The following is a 26,503-nucleotide window of genomic DNA, read 5'->3' as shown; positions in this document are numbered from 1 at the left end:
AGGACAAAGTAGGCGCGGAAGATCCACATGCAACGAAACATCCCTCACGAGTTCCAAACCTGACCTTCTTTAAGCTGCTTCGACTATGGGAACCACAAGGAAAACGGAACACGAGCGGGAATGTGGGACTGGGTCCTTCCATATAGTTGGCTTGATAGCCCTTGTGGACAGAGTCTGTTCTCATTAGAGAATTGACGTTAGAACTTTGTGATCAAGACCCGTGGTTAGTCCAGTAGAAACTTGATCTCCGGAAAGGAGGTCCGCTTATTTACTTATCTGAAAAATCAAAAGGTAGGTAGGCTGTTTCAGAGAAGAGTACGTGGGTTTTCACATAGCCGGATATGAAAAGAGACCCTAATGAGCAGCTTTTTTTATTCGTAAACCCTTCTTTCTGTGCTTATGGAATCAGCCAGTGGCAGGTCTTGGTGATTGAATTCATCCCGTTTTACTTTGTTGAATGCGATCTGGTATTGACTTGCCCTTATTTTCCATCGATCGGGTAGTTAGTTAGGTCCCGCGGATAAGAAGTCCTATATACTGAAATAAGAGGGACTCCTTCTAGGCATCACCGTTAAGGTGCTCTTTTGATAGATTTCTATACCTTCCCCTCCCTTTCCTCTGTATCCGGGCCTACGCGAACAACAGTTTTCTTATTGAAGAAGTCTGCTCACATGATTGGAATATGGCTCCCGTATGCATGCTATTCTGGGACTGAGGAATGCCTTTCTATGGTGGACCCTGAGGTCGGACTCTTGCTGCTTGATTCAAAACCGGATTCAATAGCAGCAACATATTGATGATAGTGCCTGAACTACCTATTCTATTACCTTTTGGGAAACCCCAAAGCCACATCAAGCCCTATGCTATGGGTCAAGGTACTCTCGAGACTGTCTGGATTGAAGACTATCAAGCACCGTAGGTGGTACCAGCATTCCCTGTCAATAGGGCATTCCAATCTCTGGGTAGCTGCCCGCCCTACTTCATTCCTATCTCCTTCGGCGTCAGCCCCATGTACCCCCTTAAACTAACCACTTGAATTGATCAGGATTTGTTAGGTTGAGTGCATTTTCTTCCAAATCCAGTCAATTTCAAGAAAAGTATCAAAAAATCCTGGGGTTAGGCACCTTTTTTCAGTGAAATCTTGTTTTTTCCTGCATTAATTAGTTATGGGAGAATCCTTGCTTCCTCAATGCTCTTGCCTTCGCGGTCCTACTAAAAGAGACACAAGAGGTTTTAGCACCGGCATCTTTGGATCAAAAGATCATTCCATCCTAGAACCAACACGACGACTTCTCCTTGCTCGATTTAAAATGCTGATGAATATGAAATTAGGAATATATATGGACAAATGAATTATGCGTCATGGAATCCGGATCATTAAAGAGGTAGTGTAGACAGTTGTCTAAGTGTGATCTTCTTATATCCCCACGAACTGTTTAGCTTGATAGACCCAAGGGGAAATAGAATCTCAAAAGGACCTTTCTTGTCCGTAGCCCCGTTGGAATCGAGGGCTTGATATCTCATTGGCATGACTAATTGATGAGGCCAACTAAGTAGTACTCACGAGGTCCTTGATTTCTTGTTAGTCTGTATCTTTCTCTTTAATAGTATGGTATCCAGGTTCACCTATGTTTTTCTGTTGTTGCTCTTCAGAAAACGCGTATAGTAAGTAGTCTTCGTCGATGGGACAAACGCTCCGGTGTATGCGTTACGAGGCAACTAGCATTTTGTCATGGAAGTTCGTGAAAGAATGTTCTTGTTTTTCGTTGGAAAAACCAACACCGACGTCAAGATCAGTCTCCTTTCCTTTCTCTTTTCGGGAGCAGAGCTGAAAAAGATGGGAAATTCCAATGATTCTTCGTTCATTATCATGTCGATTCCTCACAATCGCTCTTTGTGATGCTGCGGAACCATGGCAATTAGGATCTAAAGACGCAGCAACACCTATGATGCAAGGAATCATTGACTTACATCACGATATCTTTTTCTTCCTCATTCTTATTTTGGTTTTCGTATCACGGATGTTGGTTCGCGCTTTATGGCATTTCAACGAGCAAACTAATCCAATCCCACAAAGGATTGTTCATGGAAGTACTATCGAAATTATTCGGACCATATTTCCAAGTGTCATTCTTTTGTTCATTGCTATACCATCGTTTGCTCTGTTATACTCAATGGACGGGGTATTAGTAGATCCAGCCATTACTATCAAAGCTATTGGACATCAATGGTATCGGAGTGCGCCTCTTAACGAGGGTGATTTAAGTGCAACGAAATGTACCGGTGGTTCGCGAAGCATCTGGATTACCGGTCATCTCCCATTCCCGTCGTCGAGAGACTAAAAGAACTATAGCATGCCAGAAACGGGGAGTTGAGGTGGTTAGACCTATACCCCGAAATGCTCCCAGCATAGGAGCCTATGGTTCCATTCTTGTTATTGCTGGAGGTACACATACCTCTTCTCGGTGTGGTGGAGCGATATACGAAAAATAGATGCTAAGCCTGCAATGTCCGATAACGGGGCTTCAGTAGTGAATCTATCGGCACCACAGCAGTGGCATACAACTTTGGACCTAAGGGCTGGTCCCGTTACCTTTCGGAATGGGGGATCCCCATTGGCAACAACCACGGTAATAGTTGCGGAACTACTAGGCCAAGAGAGGACAACCTGTTGTTCCTGCTCCTCCTTCTTTGCTTCGGGGACGGAGGTCCTACGGTAGGTAAGAGCATGCTCAAGCACTTGACCGAAGGGGACCAGCGCTTCTACTCCTCCACCGAGGAGCCGTTCTTGCGAGAAGCAAGGGATGTCGTGAACGGTGGGAGGTCAAAGAAAGAGAATTGACCTCTGAATATACTGATCCTATGATCTAGATAGACTCTGTCCTTTTTTTAGATAAGGGTGACTCAAGAAATTGGGGGTGGGACCTGCTGGCATAATGCAGGCTAGAACGTGGGAATTCGAGGTCTCATGAACAAGTTTTTTTTCGTGGACAAACATACTTTCCGGTCTTTTTTATGGATCCTTTTAGATCTACGGGCCGGCCGTTCACATGAGCATAGGGAATCTATACTCGAGCCTTCGACTTGGCCCCTGGCAGGATAGGTGAGGAATCACTCTGGAGATCTGATCTATTGGGGCCTACAACTTTGCCAAAGCCGACTAGCATCCCTTTCCGTGGTGAACTGGCCGTCCCATACCTTCATTTTGTCTCATGTGTGTTGAACATTGTCTTCATCGGTTCCAGCTTCACTGATTTCGGTAGGGCTGGGCGAGAAAGGGTCCCCTCTTGCCTATTAGTAAGCGGGCCTTCGATTCCACCGGGGTCTTACGGTCTCATAGAGGGGGAGAACTACCTAACTAAAGAAGAATAGTGCTCTTTATAAATAAGAGTAGGCATGGAGAGCTTTTTGCGGGGAAACTTGCAAGTCAAGTTTGGGGGGAGGCGGGCGTCGACCCAACCTTATGAGTATTCGGACTATAACAGTTCCGATGAACAGTCACTCACTTTTGACAGTTATATGATTCCAGAAGATGATCCAGAATTGGGTCAATCACGTTTATTAGAAGTTGACAATAGAGTGGTTGTACCATCCAAAACTCATCTACGTATGATTGTAACACCCGCTGATGTACCTCATAGTTGGGTTGTACCTTCCTCAGGTGTCAAATGTGATGCTGTACCTGGTCATTCAAATCTTACCTCCATCTCGGTACAACGAGAAGGCGTTTACTATGGTCAGTGCAGTGAGATTCGTGGAACTAATCATGCCTTTACGCCTATCGTCTTAGAAGCAGTGACTTTGAAAGATTATGCGGATTGGGTATCCAATCAATTAATCCTCCAAACCAACTAAACCGGGGAAGCTAAAGCGGAAATGCAATTCTCGGGTGTGGGAAGGGGGAAGCTCCAGGAAGGCTTCGCTCGCTCGCTCAAAAAGCTCTAACGCTCGTTTACCAGTGGAGTGCATAAGCCCTTATTGAAGTAGGGTGAGGCCTTACTACATGAGCTCGTAAGTCAAGCATGGAACGAGCCTTGTCTACGAAGCTTCGCTTCATCATCTTGCTTGCTTCTGGCGAAGCTTAACGCACTATAACATAGGCATGCATGATGGTATGGTAGGAAGACTCCTTTTAAGGCCGACCACTACATAGGAGCGATAGGAAGCCAAGCCGTCAAAAGGAAAGGCGAGCAACCCTTATTGCAATAGCAAACGGCCTACTTATAGCCCTATTTATACCCTTTCTCGGGGACTTCAACGGGCCTTACAAGCTCAATAAATTGCAATTCTTCACCTTTTCCTCAGACAGTGGGAATGCATTTTCTTACTTGATTGACATTGATAGATATGTGTACCACACTGAACAAGCAATATGTCATATGCTTGATGTACCAGCCAAGCCAGCTCTTTTTTTCTCAGTTCCCTTATCCTTAGCGCAAAAGTAAAAAGAAAATGAAAGAGAGTTTGTATTTGCAAATGAAAATGAATATGGATCTGAATAAATTACATAATCAATAAATAAGAATTGGAATAATAGAAAAAATATCCTTCGCCCCTTATCTCTTCATCATCGTCAGTTCCGTCACTTGTGGTATTTGTTTAGAATCTTGTTGACCCTACTCGCTTACTCCTTTTCCTTATTTCTTTTTCTACATAATTAATTAGAACTTTCTTGAAAGAATGGGGTTCTCTCTGGGGGGCGCACCCTCTCTTCCTTTTTGAGAAAGATGGGCTTGTTTTTTTTTCAATAAGTTCTATTGCTTTGACACATTTAGTATATAACATAATATATATAAGAAAAGTACTAAAGGCGAAGGGCATTCTATTGTACAGCTACTTTGGTATAGTTACAAAGGTAACCAGTAGGTGACTGTTGAATCGACAGTAGTTATGAAAGGGGGAAATAGCTCAGTTGGTTAGAGTGCTGGTCTGTCACGCCAGAAGTCGCGGGTTCGAACCCCGTTTTCCCCGCCCAATCTTTCTTTCTTCCTGAGGTCATACCTCTGCCACTTTACCCCGAGTTTCACTAAGGCATAAACCCCATTCGGGTAAGAGAAGCAAGCAGTGGGGAACATCTATTTATATGTGTGCTAGCATCAACAACATCTTTTTAAAATAAATTACATCGATCCTCGGTGCTAGGTACTCAGGTAAGTAAATCCTGAGGATAGAACTAGAGCAAGTAAGCTCATCGCACTATCAAGTCAGTCAGGAACTAGTCTTCCAAGCTTAAGAAGAAGTGAAAAGTAAGCAAGTTGTCATCTAGTGAGGGCTAAAAGACACGGAGAACATCCCCCTCTATTTGCCAATAGCTTCCGCCTTCCTCTCTTTCATTTCATGTCGGTTCAACAGAGCCAATAGATTCCATAGGCGGGTCAGTTATAGCTGTAGTAGCCTTTGATTAGGTCCTTTCAATAGACTTTCCGTAGCTATAATTCGATAGACTTTCCGTAGCTCAGTACTGCTGACCGTTGACGCCTGCAACTGTACTTACGGCTGTACTTGTGAAAAGAGATAGAGTCGTCTCGCTATGACTCAAAGATGGTCAAAAAGCTAATAGATGGGCCACAAAAGGTAGAGGAGAGGGGGTAAGAAGAGTAGACTTACTACTTGATACAAGATAGGGTATAAAGCTAAAAGGGTGAGATAGAGGAATGAAATGAGCCAGTGAAACGGTCCACGACCACAAGTATTGAGCTATAACCATAAAACTTGGGGAGTGCCTCAAGAAAATCCATTGAAATAGAAGACCCAGGTTGTAATGGAACAGACAAAGGTTGAAGAAGACCAGCAGGAAGGGTGTGCTCACTCTTGTTGAGTTGACACACATTACAGTGAAGAACAAACTTGGAGGGAGAAAAAGAAACCAGAAGGGACCCATTGTTTCTGTGCAAGTCGAACAATGATGGAAAAGCATCCAGTATGTAGCCGACATATGCCAACAACCCAAATGCACATATGCTAGTTAAGTTGAAACTCCTAAATTATAGCGCAAGCAACAAAACTACTTTTTTGAAGGCGCAGAGCATTGAAGAAGAGCATGGCTCGATTAACATAACTAGGGGCAATATGGTTCATTTTCCTAGAACACCACAACAAATGTCCCTACCAGTTGTTGCCAGTGAAGCTGAAACCATGGCTACCCCTCAACAAGCCTCTAGCTCTTATCCTAGGCCTGAACCGCCTGAACCTCCAATTACCGTACCATTGGTACTGAATACGACCACCACTCACACCTATTCCAGACCTTTAAACCCCTGACCACCTAGCCCTCTAGTAGCAAAGCAACTAAAAGACCCAATCACAAAAATAACCCTCTCTATCCCCCTCAAAACCTTGGCACGAACACTTGTTTCTAGCCACCTATGGCCTTCCTCACAGCTCAAAACATGATAATATTAGACCTAATCCTGCACCTCCACCACCACAACCAAGACCAATTCAATACCAAATATCCAATTTTCCCAACCAATACTTTTGCCCTATGCTGGAAATTCCATGAAACCAGAAGTGCCAATATATACTTACCTTAACCAACCGCTTCCAACTCAATAGCATGACCCGTACCAATACCTGCAAGAACAAAGGCCGCAAAATCAATATCAATAAGGGCAGCAGATACATCAACCTCCTAGAGTTTCTTTTCCAATATTTGAAGGGGCCAGGTCTTGGATACAAAAGTGTGAACATTACTTTTCGGTGTACCAAGTTACGGATTGGTACAAGGTAGAACTTTCGGCTATGCACCTTAGGGGGAGAGCTGAAAGCTGGTACAACAGTTTCTTAGTGAATAGGGGACAAGTATCTTGGCAAGAGTAAATTCAAGAGATTGTAGAGAGGTTTGAGGTAAGAAATGTGGTTGGTGTAGTTGATGAGTTTAATCACTTGAGGCAAGGAGGAAGCCTAGAAGAGTACAAGTCACACACAATTGGCAGAATTGAGGGCTGCCATGTTGAGGTGCAATCCCTATTACGATGACAACCTTTTTCGACAAAGTTTTCTTGGGGGTATTGTAAATAGAGATAGATGTTTCGTCCAGCTCTGAGAAACAATTTGGCAACCCTGCTCTTCCCTTTGCCTCTTCCACATCTATTTTTGAAACTTGATTCGGTTGAGTTTGAAGCAAGGATCTAATCAAATAACACTTTGTTCTCCAATGAATGGAGGTGGAATAATTTATTGAGATAGAGAAAGCTACATCTCGACTTTATTTAAACGAAAAAAAAGGTTAGTCCTGCTCCTAGACTTCCAATTCCAAGTAGTAGTAACGGAAAGGAACAGGTTTAGGAGAACTTTTTTATGTCTTTCTTATAGCGATCGCTGAAAGTCAGTCAATGCCCTGGCTTCAATGAATGAAGACCGATGGGCTACAAAGTGGAGATGATGTCGTCGTGTCATTGCTCGTGATATCTTCACCAGGATTTGACTTACCAATGTGAAAGGTATCGTGCTAGTGGTTCTATCATTTAGATAGAGAGTGATCTTTCCTTCTTGTCAAAGAAAGATATGACATTGGGAAGGGAAAGGGAGTAGAAGCGTTTTCGTAGCCTTAGGGCGAAGGGCTGAGAGTTCTGTGATCCAGTTCTTTGAGCATACATAGGTTGAGGATGGAACTCCTATAGCAATCGATGTGGAAAAAGGCAACAGCCGAGAAAAGCAGAAAAGCGAGTGAGATCTTGACTTTCTATTATCATACAACATAGAAGTATTTAATCAAATCAGAAAGAGCCCTGGGATTTTACCAAAACGGCATAATTGAAAGCTCTCGTCTCAGTCGCTCACCTAAGAAAAGGTACCGGATTGCTCCGTGATGACGAATAAGCAACCCAGCCCAATCCTCGCTTTCATAGAAAAAGGTGAATTTACTCGAATATTCGTTCAATGACTCAATATTTAGTAATCAAATCATGCGTTTGTTAGATCATTTAGTGATAAATAAAACGAGAATAAAGAGAGAGTCCTCACCTCAATATCGACAACAATGACCTGGCAAGTGAAGTAAAGTAAAAGCAAAGTAGAGCCCGGTTGATGTCAAACGTTTTCAAATCTTACCCACCATATCCATTCATGCACGTTACTAGATGAAAAGTAAAAAATAAAGCAATGATGGTTTTTATCAGAGCCACTTTACAACCGGTTTAGCAACTTCTTCATGCCCCTACGAACGAAATATTTGGAGTTTGACAACTGGTTGACGCCGGTTGATACTCGAATGAATATATCGCCGGTAGATGCTTGCTTTTCTAATGAGGTAGACACTTTTGCATGTTAACGTTTCCACTTCAAACCATCCAGATTTACACTTCAATTTCTCGTTGTTGACACGGTTTACACTTGACTTCATTCAAACTGACACTTATGTATCTATCTAGGCGGGCGGGCACTTAACCAAACTCAGGTTGACACAAACTATACAAAAGTCTTAATTAGGGTGTTTTTTCCGATCAACCCGAAACTCCGAACAGAACCGACCCTGACTAGACCTTTTCCCAAGCAACTCTGAATACTGGAAAATATGAATGAAATTCAATAAGAGAAATCAGAGCATGTTTCTAAATTTGTGATAACTACTTATTTATGAGTGAGAAATGCTTCATGCGAGCACCCTTGGCGGCCTGCTTTTGAGACAGGGAGGCCATGCTCGTATCTATGCTTTTCATCATTGGTCTGGTCTACTTGTACCCCACCCCACAAGGTACAACTTCGACTACCGTGCTTCTTATCTTGATGCTATACATTCAGTTCAGTCAGTCCCAGAGACTTATCCTTCAGAAAAAGGTAATCCACCCATATTGGACTTTCCTTCACCTAGCCTCGCGGATTCAATACCGAATTCTCTTCGCATACCGGCCTGCTAATTCCAGGATTAGCTGTTCTCAATGACTGGTGGATGCCTTTTTTCTACCTTAGAAATCGTTTTTTATGTACCTTCTCCCTCTCTACACCTTTTTTCCGCCTCGCCGCCCAAAAAGACCTATAGAAGAAGGAAGAATTCAATCCGTATACTCCAAGCGCCGTAACTATCGCACTTTCCAAGCAACCGTCCAATGAAGAAAGTGCAATTGAAACAATCAAGAATGGAAAAATAATTAGACTCCCTCGTCAATTGTTTGGATTGGAATTAGGCTCCTCTACTCTAGTCGCCCTCTTCTATTTCGGGCAGTAGCTTAGCCCTTCTGGGCCTTCCTTTACAGAATCTATTAGTAGTTGCACTTTTCAGCATATGCCTTTATTTAGGCATTGGTTGTAGGCATCCCCTTCTCTTCAAGGAATTTCTGCGCCCGGTTCCTGATCAAGTGTTGGAAAAACCGGAATACGATGCTTTCTACTTCAACAGTAGGATTGGCCTGAAGCAAGCCCATAGAATAGATACGGGCGTGTTCTACACAGGAGTTCTTGTAGAACATGTTCCAATCAAACCTCTTTCCCTTCATCTCTAGTTTTCAATATGAACAAGTGTCATCCTCTTCTCCCATCGTTTGGATGGAATACCCACGTGGAGATGACCTCCACTTTTCAGAGACAGGGGCAAGCCGATAATTTGTAGCCTCCCTGGTTGTTTTCTGGAAATTTCAGTAGAAGTGAAGCCGTGTAGGAGCTCCCTAAGGACCCTAGCTAAGACCTTTTTGAGACCCTGGGTGACTCGCGTGGACTTATCCCCTCTCGGTAAGCCAAAGACCATATCGTCTGTGTAGCATGCGTAATAGAAGACTATGGCCCCATCCTCTCGGACCATTACCCTTTCAAGCTTGGCATCCAATATATGGAGATAGCGGTGAACGAGGACAGGTTCAATTGGGCTTCCGAGCGGTATTCCTCGCTTCTGGCACGTGTAACTCTTACCTTTTCTATCTACGTGTGGTTTTCATGAAAACCTATTTTATCAACCTATGGACTCCTTTCAATGACAGAGTCTTTGGAGCAAATTGGTTCAGGATTCTAAGGTTAGAAAAGAGTTACCACTCAAGGGAGGAACATGATATGTCGAAGGCTATCTTGGTGGCTCAAGACTGACCGGTATACCTGGACCAGTCTATATTGAGCCATATTCATCAATTCGTCAGGCAATTTGGCCTCACACAATGTATCCCTGTTCCACCAGACGCTTAATCAACCCTGGAACACAAGAGAACCCTTCTTATCAAAGAGAATTGTGTATTAAACAGATGAGAGAAATAGCCCTAAATATGTGCATCGAGTAAGTCTTTACCTTCTATTCGATCTCCAGTATCGCTCATCAAGTACTTGATCAGATTCCTCTTTTTTCTTGCAATTGCAAAGTGGTGGAAAAAATTTGTATTTCGGTCACCATGTCGTAGCCAATTGGCTCTGCCCCGCTGGAGCCATGCTACTTCTTCTTGTTCAAACAGGTTCTCGAGCAGCAGTCAAATTGACTTCCCCTGCTTGAGCGTAATGCCCGCCCCTGGTGTGGTGGAAAAAGCCTCGTTTTCTATTCCTTTTAAAGCTGCTGATGCAAGCTACCGAACAAACAAGATTAGTACAAAAAGCCACAACTAGCACTAGCTTTCGTGATTGCTTCTTTCTACCGTTCTCACTCCGGTAATTGCTCCTTCTCCAAAATATCACTACGGACAAGATGAGCTAATAGAAAAAGTTAGGGCAACAGATGATAGTGATTCGCCAGACTCGAACTGGCATAGGCGGATCAGATCAAACGAAATTAGCCTTTCTTCCATCAACATGAATCGCTTTGATTTCGCACTTCAAGAGGATGGTGGGGGCAACCTCTCTACATCTGCGGGCCGGTAGGCCAGCCAACTAACTCTTCAAATGAAGAACTGATTACTCCACATCTATGAACCTATCATTCCCCGCCCTTGCCATTATTTCTTTTTGTATCACGCTAGGACTTTGCCTCTTTTTTGGAGGAAAAATATGGAAGTAGAATCTCCTCTCTTTTAGAGGCGTCTTCCAAATCCAATTTCAGATCAATGAGGTCTTTCAGAGAGCCACTGCTCTTTCCATGAAATTCTAGGATCTCTTCGATCCTATGCACAAAAGCAAGGTGTGAGCCCGCGACCCCTCGATCGCTCACAGAGTCAATCGGCCCAAACCGGGTTATGAGCTCAACGAAAAAAAACTATTTTGTGAAATTGCCTGCAAAACCACCTTGCGAGCGTTAGCATCGGCGTCAGCGCCATCTCCCGATGGATATTTTTTGCGCATCTCCAATAGCGCCTTGGCCCTATTTTCTTCTTCGTCTATTGGGGAAGAAGAAGAGGTGGAGTAGCAGGCGGATCTCATCCCTCCTGCGGACTTCCCCGTACTCAAAGTGACTCTGAGAGATTGTGCTTCTCTACTAATCGCATTTTGTTCAAGAATCACTGTTTTCATGATTGAATGACGAAATAGATATACGAACTGTATAGGATCATTCGCTGGGATGGGATAAGTGATTCTTTTATAGGATTCCCATGGGATCATAGAATCAACTAAGGATGGAATAGGTATTTGTGATCGATCAGCTTCGAGTATGACCGAAGACTTTCTATCTGCATTCAAAATAACCACACAATCAGGTTGTTGGTTCAACCCAAAATTGATCTTCTTTCTTGAACGGAATTTTTTTTATTTGCAAAAGAATTGGTCAAAAATGCCCCGATCTTCCATTGAGAATCATCGAAACAATGAGAATTCACATTTCTTAAATAGCTTCTTAAATAGCTAGCCATTTCTTTCGTTATCTCATAAATAAATAAATGACTGGTCTTTAAAAAGAAGGAACGGCCTTTTTGACGACTGGGAGATCCTATAAAATGAAGAGCGTTTCGTAAACAAATCAGTGTCTTGTCTGAATCGAGAATAGCAATTCCATTTCTTGAACCACGGATATAGACTTTGAAATGGTGATCAGCTACCCGACGGCTGAGATGTGCATTTGTACAAAGTAATTTAGTACAGACTATCGAAAGCATTGTCATTTTGCGATTTGAGTTCCGGAAATACAGGTGGTAAGTTATGGGTAATGCGGGGGAACTTTAAGACGAGATAGAATACCTCATATGGGAGTGGTTTAAGTGAGAGAATAGCTCCCTTACCAAACCAACTGAGCTATTTGCCATGTTTTTGACAAATGACCTAACTTTGATGTGATGTGCCCGGCTAGCCCGGATAATTCTTAGAGCAGTCGAGGTTACCGGAATTACGACCTTCCGTACAAGAATTGGCACTATTGTAACTCGCTATGGGCCTCCTGCCTTCTTGAAAGAAACTGGCTTTTGAAGAAATTACTCTATTTTACGCATTTAGTTGAAGCGGATTCAAAGAGCTCTATCGAGCAAGGAAGGAGTATACTATACTGTAGCTGGATAAGCTAGATACCAAAACTTTGATAAAGATTGAGGCAACCCATTTGAGGAAGAACCGGACGGACCCCTGTGGAGATGGCATATACAATCCTTTGACGAACTTTCTGGTTAACATAGAATCTATGAGTTTTTTCTTCTAATTACTACTACTAACATTATTCAATCTGGTAAAAAACAATTTATTAAGCTCATCCCGCAAGCACATGTACACATCTTGGATTTGACCGTCTTAAGATGGAAGAAGATTCGTTCTCCTACCCATTTCTAAGTTAAGCAAGAGATAACTCATAATTTGATATGCACTCACACTCGCATCTTGGGTCACTGGAACCTGATGATAATTACTCACTCCTTCATCCTGAGAAAGGATCTTGGCTATGAAAAAAATGCATCACTAGCTTGCGCAGCAAATTGAATGAAACTTTCGTCCGAAGTAAACATTTCAGTCTGGTGTTTGTTATACCATTTAAGGGCATCATCTAAGTTCGAGAACTTTGGATACTTAAAGGCTGCAACACATGCTAAGTGTTGACTGAGATTCTTTTTTCCGATAGGTGGTTTTGTGCTTGAGGTTGAGGATGATCGGCAGAAAAGAGTAATAAACTTTTTGACAAATCACACTCATGAAAATGCAATACACCTGAACGGTAGATTCTACCACAGAAGTCCATGAATGCTGGCAAATAGAATTGATAACCTTCGTATGCTGACGCAAGTCTTATTACAAAATCTTCATAACTAGCCTGCTGCACCTGTTTTCATAATTTATTTAACAATATGTTATAGCTACAAGCATTCTTAATACCTTTGACGTTATTGAAGTAGCACTCCCTCAATATGTCTGAGGCTTCTGTCGGATTCACGCGAGCCAGAGCATTTGGTAAAAGAAGCCCACACTCAACTAAACATTGACGATTCTTTTCCAGAAATCTCAAGAGCCTTTTGTTTATTTCAAATGCTTGAGACTGAAGCCCATTCAAAATATCACACATCTGCTTGTATTCTTTTTTATGTAACTTTATATAGAAGTGGTTTAAGTCATGGGAAGTTAATAGCCGAAAGAGATTCTAGGTATCCCCCGTGGGTTTGCATAAGTAACCTCCTATCAGATCCGATAATGTATCAGGACCAGACCCCCTCTCTGTTGGTTGCCAATCCAAGGGTTTGCAAAGCATCGGAAGATTGAGTTTGATAGGGAGCAGATTTATGTTCAAATTGCACATAACATAACAAGAATTCTCTATATACCCTTGACCTTTCTTAAGAACCAGCACTGGATCTTCTTTTGTTACTCCCCTATCTGTTGATATATGTAGAACATTTCTTTCAATCATGAATTGGAGCAAGTATTTCCCGGTATCATAATGACACTGCATTTTTTCTTTTTCTCTTTTTTGCTAGCACCTTTGGGCTGAACAACATCCTTAACTGATTCTACCTTACTAGTGAGTACTGCTTCCACCTTACCGCTACCTGGTGCTTTGTATTGTATAAACCTTTCTTGTTCTTGTACAGTTGAATTAAGTTGATCTATAAATCTAGCTGCCTTAACTACGGATGATTCCTGAAGAGTGTTGGATACCAAGCCTAGTACATGAATCATGATAGCCTCAAGCGTATAGATACCAAACATCTTAAGCATAGGTAAGCTACTTGGTAGGCAACCCTTTAGATATTGCTTAGAGTTAGGCTGATCTTTATTAATCAAGAACTTTACTATGTTAGGAGCTACTTTAAATAGATTATCCTCATCGAACTTCATTGTGCAATTTGCAATTTGATTCTGTAAATCTATTAATTCAGTATTGGAAAACGCACCATTTTGATTCTGCTTTTCATTAATCAACAACTTTCTAACATCATCCTAATACATATCAACATTAGAAGTCTTTTTCGTTTTGTCAATATCCAACAGCTTAACGTAGTAATCGTTCCAGAACTCGTTAATAATACGTGCATTTTGCAAAGATTTCTCATTCTCAATGCTATCATCATATGTCTCGGAACAATAAAATAGAACCTGCATACTTTTATTTGTTACCCTTAAAAACCGCAGTAAGGATATGAATACGACTGAAATAAACTACTAGAATCTAAATATAAGAAAGGATCAGAATAAGTACTAATGCTCTGTATAATACTTTTCCCCGAGCGATGGTTTAGCGGATTCGGAATTGTAACCAAGCATCCTGGGTTCTATACCCGATTCAACACTAGAGGATGCAGCCGATCCTGGATGAATGTAGGACCTTGAAGTATGTCTAAAGGGGGGTGATTAGACTACTTGACCAATTAAAAACTTAGCCTTTTCCCAATTTTAGAGTTTGGCAGATTTTAGCTATCTTAGGACAAGTCAAGCAATCATCACACAATTCAAGCAAGCATGCAAAGAGTATATAGGCAGCGGAAATTAAAGCATGCAACTTGCAAGAAAGTAAAGGGAAGGGTTTGGAGGATTCAAATGCAATTGGAGGCACGGATGTTTTTGGTGTGGTTCTGATAGGTGGTGCTATCGTACATCCACGTTGATGGAGACTTCAACCCATGAAGGGTAACGGTTGCGCGAGTCCACGGAGGGCTCCACCCACGAAGGGTCCACGAAGAAGCAACCTTGTCTATCCCACCATGGCCGTCGCCCACGAAGGACTTGCCTCACTAGCGGTAGATCTTCACGAAGTAGGCGATCTCCTTGCCCTTACAAACTCCTTGGTTCAACTACACAATCTTGCCGGAGGCTCCCAAGTGACACCTAGCCAATCTAGGAGACACCACTCTCCAAGAAGTAACAAATGGTGCGTTGATGATGAACTCCTTGCTCTTGTGCTTCAAATGATAGTCTCCCCAACACTCAACTCTCTCTCATAGGTTTTGGATCTGGTGGAAAGAAGATTTGAGTGGAAAGCAACTTGGGGAAGGCTAGAGATCAAGATTCATATGGTAGGAATGGAATATCTTGGCCTCAACACATGAGTAGGTGGTTCTCTCTCAGAAATGGTAAGTTGGAAGTGTACGTTTGTTCTGATGGCTCTCTCCACGAATGAAGAGGAGGTGGAGGGGTATATATAGCCTCCACACAAAATCTAACCGTTACACACAATTTACCAAACTCGGTGGGACCGAATCATCAAACTCGGTCGGACCAATTTAGTAAACCTAGTGACCGTTAGGATTTTCGGTGGGACCGAAATGCAACTCGGTAAGACCGATATGGTTAGGGTTAGGGCATAACGTAATCTCGGTAAGACCGATTACACAAACTCGGTGAGACCAATTTTGGTAAGAAGCTTTCCAAAGAGTTGGTCAGGTAAACTCGGTGGGACCAATTTGCTCTTTTTGGTGAGACCGAAATGTTACAAATGGGAAACAAAGAGTTTACATTGCAATCTCGGTGGGACCGATCGCTCACTTCGGTTACACCGAAACGTTACAAAGGGAAACAGAGAGATTACAATCCCATCTGGTGAGACCGAGATCCCTATCGGTAGGACCGATTTGCCTAGGGTTTGTGGCAGTGGCTATGACATTAGAACTCGGTGGTGCCGGATAGGAAGAATCGGTGTGACCAATTTTGGCTTTAGGTTTAGGTCATTTGTGGATGTGAGAAAGTAGTTGAGGGTTTTTTGGAGCATATCACCAAGCACATGAAGCAAGAGGCTCATTAAGCAACACCTCATCCCTCCTTGATAGTATTGGCTTTTCCTATAGACTCAATGTGATCTTGGATCACTAAAATGTAAAATGAAGAGTCTTGAGCTTTTGAGCTTGAGCCAATCCTTTGTCATTAGTATCTTGAGGGATCCACTTTCATCATCCATGCCATGCCATTCATTAAGCTTTCCTGAAATAATAGTCTTGGAATAGCATTAGCTCAATGAGCTATATGTTGTTAAAAATTACCAAAACCACCTAGGGATAGTTGCACTTTCAATCTCCCCCTTTTTGGTAATTGATGACAACATATAGATCAAAGCTTCGACAAATGATAATAAGATTGAAAAACATCGTCGCTTTGAGAAGTATGTGATAAGCAAGAGCTCCCCCTAAATTTGTGCATAGTTTAAGATTTGCTTTGGACTGCAAATGCACAAGGAATTAGGCTCATGGGTGACTCTTCCATGTCACATACATCTTGGTGGAGCGCTCAAAATGATAAAGATTGAATACATGCACTCATCACCAAGCAAAGTGAATGATCGCATATGGATAGATAAGATAATATCATCAAACATGCATAAGTGTAGCTTATGATCAAACACATGATCATCAATGTCTCATCCAGCATAGTATCTCAAGCAATCAAAAAGCAAACAAATTTTAACAACCAAAGCAAGAGAGAACAAAAGCAACACTCTCTCCCTCTCGAAGCCTATGATCTATACATTTTTCTCCCCCTTTGGCAACAAGTTACCAAAAAGTTCATAAAAATGCATAGTGCTAGATCAACTCTTAGGCTTGATCTTCAGGTGGTGGTGTACGGAGAACTCCAAGAATGAAGGCTTCAGTTGAAGTTGAGGGAGCTGGAGGAGTTGGTGCTGGAGCTGGTTGCACTGGAGCTGTAGGAGCTATAGCTGGTGCAGATGATGTGGCTCTGGTGTCTTGAACAGGCACTGTAGCTGACCTTTGAGCTCTAGGCACTCTGGCAAATACATTAGTGGTAGTCTTGCCCTTCCTCTCCTGCATGTCATCATGTAGCTGCTCCACAACTGACTGAATCTCAGTTACTTTGACATCTAGATCATAGAATTTTTGTTCCATGATTCTTTCCAAGCTCTGCTGATTTTGAGTGAGGGTGGCCAATCCCTTCTCAATCCTTAGTGTTGATGCTATCAAGTAACCAAGCTGCTCCTGCTTGTTCTTCAGAAAGTACTCAGATGCCTCCTCTTGAGTTGGCATCTTGGCAGCCTTCTCTTTCCTTGCCTTCTCCTTCTTCTCTTGAGCTTGTACCGATGATGGTTCATTCCCATTCATGACAACCTGATTGTCCTCAAAGTCTGGATAAAGAGGAAAATGTTCCTTATCCAATAGATATTTTCATGTGCCCATCTTTGAGTTAATCAACTCCTGAATCTAAGGGGCATATCCATAGCTTCTCTTTTGATCTGCTCCTGTCCTCTTAATGGTCTCAACCATAAGGCTCATGACCTTGAATTTCTGTGGCACATCAAACAAATGAAACATGTTGATTGCATGCCCTCTAATCATGTTGTGGTCACCAGACTTAGGCAACAGAGTGTGCCTTAGGATGCAGTTGATTGTTGGCAGCCCTGACAGAAGAAAGTGGACTGACCCAAACTTATGTGTCTCAATGGCTTTGTCTGGGATCTCCTTGTACATGTGTGCCATGGAATTGTGGTCCATCTTCTTCTTGGCATAGACATCCAAGTCATCTTCACTCTCCTTTGGGGCATTGATCAGTTTTGCCCACTCCTCAACGGTTGACTGGTACCTTGTACCTTCAGACATCCAAATTATCCTCCCATCTGGATAGAAGTGTGCTGTGGAGTAGAATTGCATAATGAGTTCATCATTCCAGTTGGTGAGCTTTTGCCCAACAAAATATGCAACTCCACATGCAACAAAATTGTCTTGCACTCCAGGATAGTGTTCTTCATTTTCTTTCATGTAGGTCCAATCGACCCACCTCATATCACACACTATGGGCTTCTTGTCCAACAAAATTGTCTCATAGAAGTCCTGTTGTTCCTTTGTATGGAACCTGTAATCAACAGCAGTCCTTCTCCTTGTGGCATATGGATCTGTCATCCTCCATAGCCTCAACCCTGAGTCTCTTCTGATGTTCATGTCCTCAGCCACAGGATGGGCATCATTATGGTTTGGTATCTTGGGCTTGAGCTTCCTCAGGACTTGTCCTTCTTCATCTTCCTCATCAGCAACTTCAGGCACTGGGGCCTTGTTCTTCTCAGCAGCTGGAATACTCCTGGTATTCCTGTTTGGTGCAAGCTTGGGCTTGGGGTAGCTTTGGGTGCTTCCTTGGGCTTTGATGTTGCAGCCCCTGACTTAATTGCATCACCCATAAGCTTTTGTGCCTTGGGTGCTAGTGCAGCAACCTCTTCTTCCTCTTCCATCATGGAAGGTTGCCCAACAACACTGGCTATGGTCTTTTTGACTCTTTCTTTCCTTTTTTTCCTTCTGAGCAGGCTCTTGGGGATCAGGCTTCTCAGGCACTTGAGTAGATCCTCTGACCTTCAGCATAGGTGTCCTTTTGGCAGGAACCTTCCTATTGAGTCCAGGTTTAGTGGTCTTGGCTGAGCCATACTCCTTCTTGAGCACTACCTTCTTGGAAGTAGCCTCATCCTCTTCTGCTCTATAATCCTCATCCTCAGAATCTGAGGTTCTCTTCTTCCTTGTCCTGGTGGCAGCTTTAGGCAGGTTGCTTGGGGTGCTCCTGCTGCCTTCATCTGAAGTGCTAGAGGGACTAGTGCCCTCACTCATGTGCATCTGCTCTTCTGATCTGTTCTGACTATCACTTTGGTCTGACATGCTGCAAATCACTGACTGCTGACCCTGTGAAGAGTTATAGATGAGATAGAGTGGATGAGCATCACAAAATGCAGAGATTTTTGCAAAAGAATGATTCAAAAATTCAGTTTTAGTTTTCCACAAAAAGCATTTCGGATCAATCGATTTTCAAACTCGGTGATACCGAAGCAGTTTTGGAACCTAAATTGATGAACTCGGTTGGACCGAGTCACAGTTCAGTGGCACTGAGACTACTAGGGTTTCACAAAGTCCTAAAATCGGTCTCACCGATTAGCAATTCTCAGTCAGACCGAGAGTCACTAGTGCAATGGCATTAGCCAAATTGGTGGGACCAAGTTTTTCAACTCGGTGGGTCTGAGATGGTTTCGGCGGAAACCTAACCCTAAATTTTCAAATCTCATCTAATCTAAGGATTGCATTGACTGGATAGGAGTGTTTCAATCGTGGCAAGAATCATTAAGAACACAATGTGCTAGGAATCGGACGAGGATAGCACTGTGATCGAGTTCATACCCTAACTTGGCGATGAACTCACTACGGCGGCAACGGCGGGGGTGAAATCCGTTGACGGCGGTGGAGACCAGCGACAGGAGGCGGCTAGCGACGAGGAGATGATCCGGAGACCCTGATGGCAGAGCGAGCTATTGTGCGGGCGAAGATGTTCGGAGAATTTCCAAATTTTTGCCCGTGACTATATATAGCCCGACCCTGTCGGTGTGACCGAGTGGAACAACTCGGTGGCACCGAAATGCATAACTATGTACAGTTACAGCAACTCGGTGTGACCGAAAAGTTCAAATCGGTTGCACCGAGATTGAAAACCTAGATTGACTTCGGTGGGACCGAAATGGAGGAATAGGTCAGACCGAGAATCACAAAGAAGTTTTGGAAGTTTAAGTCTATGACGAATCGGGGACTCCGAGTGCTCCTCACACAGAGTGGTTCGAATCTGACTTGATCAAATTTTGTGATGTAGCATGAATAGAGTTTGAGACGAGAAAAGCATAGATAGCTAGAGAAGGTTCTTAGGCATTCTTGTCCATCCACTTAGCAAAAAGAAAAAAGAACCAAACAATCAAAACAACAAGTGGATGTCCTCGAATGAGTAAAATATGCACCAACATGCTCACACAATAAGATGGCAAGTGAAATATGTGGCAAAACATGCACAACCAATTCTAGCATCTATCAAAACAATTGGCGATGACTAGGTCATCTATATATGAGTATATTGACTTAGGAGTCAAATGAAAACATTTGATCATAGGTCATACTCATCATTTAAGCTTAAGTGGGTTACCACTTTTACATAATGCATTGATGTGTTCACACCATTAGAGTTGCTTTGACTCAATTCTTAGAGTTAAGCTCCCCCTAGATGTGAGATCCCCTTTTAGAGGGATGAATTAACCTTGGGTTTTGTCGATGATGACTTCATGTAGGTGTTGAAGATGTGGATGCTCAAGGTTGATGTAGATCATTTGGAGCAATCCTTTGGAGTGAGTTGCACTTTCAACATACCTACATGGGTTAGTTCCACAAGGAACAAACAAGAATATCCATAGACAAGAGTGATGCACACACAATATAATGTCCATGAAATCATTAGGTACCAACATGAGGGTTTGTGACTCCTTGAACTAGTGCAAGATGTGGAAGTTGATTGCACTTGTTGTTGCCAAAAAGATATGAGTGAAGAATGTTGGCGGAGTCACCCTCAAGAACTCTCTAGTTCTTCTTCTTCAGGATCCACATCATTTTGATGGGAATCCTTGGAGTTGTAGTTGTACTTGATGAAGTAGAACTTGACGTAGTCTTGGGAACCCAATTGACTGAGACCTTAGGTGCTTCTTCAAATGCATCAATCTCTTCTTAAAGCTTGTCCTTGCCTTTGTTCTTGTGGTCTTGTGGTGGAAGATCATCTTATGCTTGTGTTCCTTTGAAGGAAGTAGGATCATACTTCTCTTGTTGAGGAACAAACTTCGTCTTGGGGTATTGATCTTCTTCCCACTCAACTCCATTGGCATTGAACTTTCGTTCAAAACCAACACCTTGATTCTTTCGGTGCCTTCCTTGCTTGCGTACAATTTCCTCGAATTGCTTACTCCCGGCAAGGCTCTTGTAAACACCTTTCTCTATAATTCCCTTCAATAAGCTATTTTCTTGCTCATAACTTGGCTAAGAGAATCATTAGTGGAATCAAGAGAACTACTAGAAGCAACAATATTGGATTTGACATTATTATTGTTACTACTAGAGGAAATATCTTTCTTGTACTTGTTACTAGACTTGACTTGAGGCATGTAAGTAGATAAGAGTAAACGCTTGGCAATGTAAGAAGAACTTTTCTTGCGGAGATCATCATTGATTGCTTTTAAGAACTCATGCTCTTGCTCAAGATTGAGCTTTTCAAAGCGTAACTTCTCATGAGCCCTTAAAAGTTCTCGATGATCTTCGAAGATAGTTTCATGAGCCAACTTAAGAGTGTTTAGTTCTTTAGTTAGAAGCTCAATCTTCTCCTTATCATTGTCATTTGTTTTATCTTGATTAGCATGATTAATTGACGTTTCATCGTAGTATTCATCACTAGAGTTGTCAACAAGTAAATCATCATCCACAAGCAAGTCATCTTCATCACTATTGAAATCAACATACTCGGGATGTGTTACCTTTGGACCTTTGGCCATGAAGCATCTTCCAATTCCTTCATTTGGTGAATCAAATATGTCGTAGGAGTTGGTTGACAAGTGCTAGACCGGAAACACCTTCATCTTGAGTATATTCGGAGTCAGAGTGATAGCTTCTCTCGGAGTGACTGTCGGAGTCGGAACCGGATACCCATTCACCAACATGAGCTTGATGTCTTCGTTTTGTGTAGCTCCTTGATGACTTGTCCTTCCTTTCCGAATCCTTGCTTCTCCGTGAGGGTCTTCGTTCATAATGATCATCTCTTCTCCTCCTCTCTCTTGGTGGTGATTCTTCTCTTTTGCTTCTTCTTTTTGGAGAATCTTCTCTTCTTTTGTAGGGTGTCGTACACTCATTGGAATAGTGTTCGGGTCTCCCACAATTATAGCAATTTCGCTCTCGACTAGAAGATCTTTTGTCATTGTAAGACCTTGACTTGGAGCTTCTTTCTTTGCTTCTACTCTTGTAGAATTTGTTGAAGTTCTTCACCATTAAGCTCAATTCTTCATTGAAGGTTTGTTTCTCACTTGATGATGTGGGGGCTTCACATGAGGCTTTGTAAGCACCACTTGACTTGTTGTGAAGTTCCTCCTTATCCTTAAGTGACATCTCATGAGCAACAATTCTTCCAGTGACTTCCATTGGCTTGAGATCTTTGTAGTTTGGCATCATTTGGATCAATGTGCACACGGTATCATACTTTCCATCCAATGCTCTTAGGATCTTCTTGATGATGAATCTGTCGGTCATCTCTTCACTCCCTAAGCCGGCAATCTCATTTGTGATAAGTGCAAGCCTAGAGTACATTTCAGCGACACCTTCACCATCCTTCATTTTGAACTTGTCAAGCTGACTTTGGAGCACATCCAACTTGGATTCCTTGACGGAGTCGGTACCTTCATGCATATCAATCAAAGTATACCAAATTTTCCTTTGCATTCTCAAGACGGCTGATTTTGTTGAATTCTTCGGGGCACAATCCATTGAAGATGATATCACAAGCTTGAGCGTTGTACTGCAGCATCTTCAATTCTTCCGCATTAGCTTCACGGTTTGGCTCTCTCCCATCAAAGAATTCACCTTGCAAGCCAATACAAATAATTTCCCAAATGGCGGGGTTATGTCCGAGAATATGCATTTTCATCTTATGCTTCCAACTAGCAAAATTAGTACCATCAAAGTAAGGACCTCTACGGTGATAATTTCCCTCACTAGACGCCATACTCTCCTAGGTTGTGAAACCAAGGCTATGACCACCAAAAGCTATGGAAATCAAAGCAACTGGAGACCAAAGCTCTGATACCACTTGTAGGACCTTGAAGTATGTCTAGAGGGGGGTGATTAGACTACTTGACCAATTAAAAACTTAGCCTTTTCCCAATTTTAGAGTTTGGCAGATTTTAGCTATCTTAAGACAAGTCAAGCAATCATCACACAATTCAAGCAAGCATGCAAAGAGTATATAGGCAGTGGAAATTAAAGCATGCAACTTGCAAGAAAGTAAAGGGAAGGGTTTGGAGGATTCAAACGCAATTGGAGGCACGGATGTTTTTGGCATGGTTCCGATAGGTGCTGCTATCGTACATCCACATTGATGGAGACTTCAACCCACGAAGGGTAACGGTTGCGCGAATCCACGGAGGGCTCCACCCACGAAGGGTCCACGAAGAAGCAACCTTGTCTATCCCACCATGGCCGTCGCCCACGAAGGACTTGCCTCACTAGCGCTAGATCTTCATGAAGTAGGCGATCTCCTTGCCCTTAAAAACTCCTTGGTTCAACTCCACAATCTTGTCGGAGGCTCCCAAGTGACACCTAGCCAATCTAGGAGACACCACTCTCCAAGAAGTAACAAATGGTGCGTTGATGATGAACTCCTTGCTCTTGTGCTTCAAATGCTCCGACAAGTGACACCTAGCCAATCTAGGAGACACCACTCTCCAAGAAGTAACAAATGGTGCGTTGATGATGAACTCCTTGCTCTTGTGCTTCAAATGATAGTCTCCCTAACACTCAACTCTCTCTCATAGGTTTTGGATCTGATGGAAAGAAGATTTGAGTGGAAAGAAACTTGGGGAAGGCTAGAGATCCAGATTCATATGGTAGGAATGGAATATCTTGGTCTCAACACATGAGTAGGTGGTTCTCTCTTAGAAATGGTAAGTTGGAAGTGTAGGTTTGTTCTGATGGCTCTCTCCACGAATGAAGAGGAGGTGGAGGGGTATATATAGCCTCCACACAAAATCTAACCGTTACACACAATTTACCAAACTCGGTGGGACCGAATCATCAAACTCGGTCAGACCGATTTAGTAAACCTAGTGACCGTTAGGATTTTCAGTGGACCGAAATGCAACTCGGTAAGACCGATATGGTTAGGGTTAGGGCATAACGTAATCTCGGTAAGACCGATTACACAAACTCGGTGAGACCGATTTTGGTAATAAGCTTTCCAGAGAGTTGGTCAGGTAAACTCGGTGGGACCGATTTGCTCTTTTCGGTGAGACCGAAATGTTACAAAAGGGAAACAGAGAGTTTACATTGCAATTTCGGTGGGACCGATCGCTCACTTCGGTTACACCGAAACGTTACGAAGGGAAACAGAGAGATTACAATCCCATCTAGTGAGACCGAGATCCCTATCGGTAGGACCGATTTGCCTAGGGTTTGTGGCAGTGGCTATGACATTAGAACTCGGTGGTGCCGGATAGGAAGAATCGGTGTGACCGATATTGGCTTTAGGTTTAGGTCATTTGTGGATGTGAGAAAGTAGTTGAGGGTTTTTTGGAGCATATCACTAAGCACTTGAAGCAAGAGGCTCATTAAGCAACACCTCATCCCTCCTTGATAGTATTGGCTTTTCCTATAGACTCAATGTGATCTTGGATCACTAAAATGTAAAATGAAGAGTCTTGAGCTTTTGAGCTTGAGCCAATCCTTTGTCATTAGTATCTTGAGGGATCCACTTTCATCATCCATGCCATGCCATTCATTAAGCTTTCCTGAAATAATAGTCTTGGAATAGCATTAGCTCAATGAGCTATATGTTGTTATGAATTACCAAAACCACCTAGGGATAGTTGCACTTTCAATACATAACTATAAAAAGTGTGTGTGCAGTTTTGGATCTTTATTGGCAGCCAGTCTTTCACTTCTGCCTCTCCACTCCCATGCCTTTCTTGGTCGGACCAACCCAACCGGCGATTTCCGACAAGTCTTTCTGCTTAGAGCAAGAAGCGGAACCAAAATAAAGCTTTCTTTATTTTCATTTATGGATAACCAATCCATTTTCCAATATAGCTGGGAGATTTTACCTAAGAAATGGGTACATAAAATGAAAGATCGGAACATGGGAATAGATCTTATACCAATACTGACTACCCATTTCCATTGTTGTGCTTTCTAAAATGGCATACCTATACAAGGGTTCAAGTTTCGATCGATGTTTGCGGAGTGGATCATCCCTCTCGAAAACGAAGATTTGAAGTTGTCCATAATTTACTAAGTACTCGGTATAACTCACGCATTCGTGTACAAACAAGTGTAGATGAAGTAACACGAATATCTCTGGTAGTCAGTCTATTTCCATCAGCCGGCCGGTGGGAGCGAGAAGTATGACATATGTCTGGTGTTTCTTCCATCAATCATCCTGATTTACGCCGTATATCAACAGATTATGGTTTCGAGGGTCATCCATTACGAAAAGACTTTCCTCTGAGTGGATATGTGGAAGTACGCTATGATGATCCAAAGAAACGTGTGGTTTCTGAACCCATTGAGATGACCCAAGAATTTCGCTATTTCGATTTTGCTAGTCCTTGGGAACAGTGTAGCGATGGATAATTCCGAATCTACATAGATCTAGTCCGGGGGACAAATCAATAGGAAATGCTATTTGTTTCTTAAGAAGAAGAACTTTTTTGAAATGAAAGAGTTTCCACGGGCGTCGGATATCATTTCTTCAAATAAGGAAGAAGTGTCATCGAAGGATTTCCTTCCATTCTTCCTAGTATGGAAGAAGTAAATAAAAAGTACTGCGTCTCGATCTATACGAAAGGGCACTGGTTTTTTCTTTCGGTTTCATTGATAGCAGAAGAGTACGCTAGCTAGCGGAGCCTGAAAACGCTTGCTTGCGCCCCACCCCTACGGAAACTATTGCCTATGCTTGTTGCTCGCTCAGTGTCAGTAGAAGGGAAGAAAAGATGGTCACTCCTTTTAGGAACATGGCGAGCCTTACTTACGACTGTTGCACTTCACTCGTTGCTCGTTCATTCACTTGCTCATGAACTTTCTGCTTCGCCATAAGCGACTAGTTGCCTCCTTTCCTCCGCCGAAAGATGCTTAGCCAGAAGCGACGAAGGACAGGAGCTGGGGAAGGCCGGTGATGGCAATGAGGGGGAAGCTATCGTAGAAGCTTTGCCCCTTGCTTTACATAAATTGATTGTTATGAACTTACTAAATGACCTTATTTATTCTCCCAGAACGTTAGCAAATCTAATAGTTCATCTGCTCTTCTTAACTTAAGAACGAAGGCCGCCATCCTTCTTATTCAGGAACCCTTTGTTTGAGGAGGGTGTATCCCTGGGAAGGGGAGAGTGGCCGAGCGGTCAAAAGCGACAGACTGTAAATCTGTTGAAGGTTTTCTACGTAGGTTCGAATCCTGCCTCTCCCACTTGTTGTAGACTTAAGAGAAGAGAAAGTAGGCGGAAGCCTAGGAGGGCCCAACCGAGCGAAGCTCTTTTTTTTGCCGTGCCGTGAAGTGCAATTTTCTCGTATGCATTTTAGAGAGGTTGTCGAAAAAAGACGATATATAGAGATTCCCCATCTATATCCAATCGAGAATAGAAGCGAGTCGCTTCCGGCGTCGGCTTGTAGTCTCTGCAGTCGGCACACACACGTGCACACCATCATGCCTCCTTGGTTCGGGACGAAGCCAAGCGAGACATATGATAGACGAAGGAAACGTCCACCCAGCAGGAGGGCTAAAA

The 26,503-nt window shown here is 42.8% G+C and overlaps 1 protein-coding gene, 2 non-coding genes and 2 pseudogenes across 3 annotated transcripts; 4 read left to right on the top strand and 1 right to left on the bottom strand.

Annotated features, from left to right (window-relative positions):
• Nucleotides 1-1,787: 1,787 nt before the first annotated feature.
• Nucleotides 1,788-3,855, top strand: LOC119281849 (cytochrome c oxidase subunit 2-like). Its single transcript, XM_037562266.1, has 2 exons — nucleotides 1,788-2,238; nucleotides 3,461-3,855. The coding sequence occupies exons 1-2, from the start codon at nucleotides 1,851-1,853 to the stop codon at nucleotides 3,853-3,855; spliced, it is 783 nt and encodes a 260-aa protein (XP_037418163.1). The 5' UTR covers nucleotides 1,788-1,850.
• A 1,042-nt stretch (nucleotides 3,856-4,897) lies between these two features.
• On the top strand, nucleotides 4,898-4,971 carry TRNAD-GUC. The gene has a single exon. It is a non-coding gene; the product is annotated as a tRNA-Asp (tRNA).
• Nucleotides 4,972-10,852: 5,881 nt separating this feature from the next.
• Nucleotides 10,853-11,942, bottom strand: LOC119281848 (annotated as a pseudogene).
• Nucleotides 11,943-24,659: 12,717 nt separating this feature from the next.
• LOC119281847 lies at nucleotides 24,660-25,358 on the top strand (annotated as a pseudogene).
• A 746-nt stretch (nucleotides 25,359-26,104) lies between these two features.
• TRNAY-GUA lies at nucleotides 26,105-26,187 on the top strand. The gene has a single exon. It is a non-coding gene; the product is annotated as a tRNA-Tyr (tRNA).
• Nucleotides 26,188-26,503: the final 316 nt, after the last annotated feature.

This window comes from Triticum dicoccoides, chromosome 3B (assembly GCF_002162155.2).
Source record: "Triticum dicoccoides isolate Atlit2015 ecotype Zavitan chromosome 3B, WEW_v2.0, whole genome shotgun sequence".
Lineage (NCBI taxonomy): Eukaryota > Viridiplantae > Streptophyta > Magnoliopsida > Poales > Poaceae > Triticum > Triticum dicoccoides.
Note: the sequence above shows the minus strand (reverse complement) of the source record. Positions and strands in the feature narration are given on the sequence as shown.

What these genes read in the sequence shown, in the direction of transcription:
- LOC119281849 (XM_037562266.1), top strand. Translation starts at nt 1,851, where the DNA reads ATGATTCTTCGTTCATTATCATGTCGATTCCTCACAATCGCTCTTTGT. An exon ending in TGGACATCAATGGTATCGGA is followed by an intron (nt 2,239 to 3,460) that starts GTGCGCCTCTTA and finishes CGTCGACCCAAC; the next exon opens with CTTATGAGTATTCGGACTAT.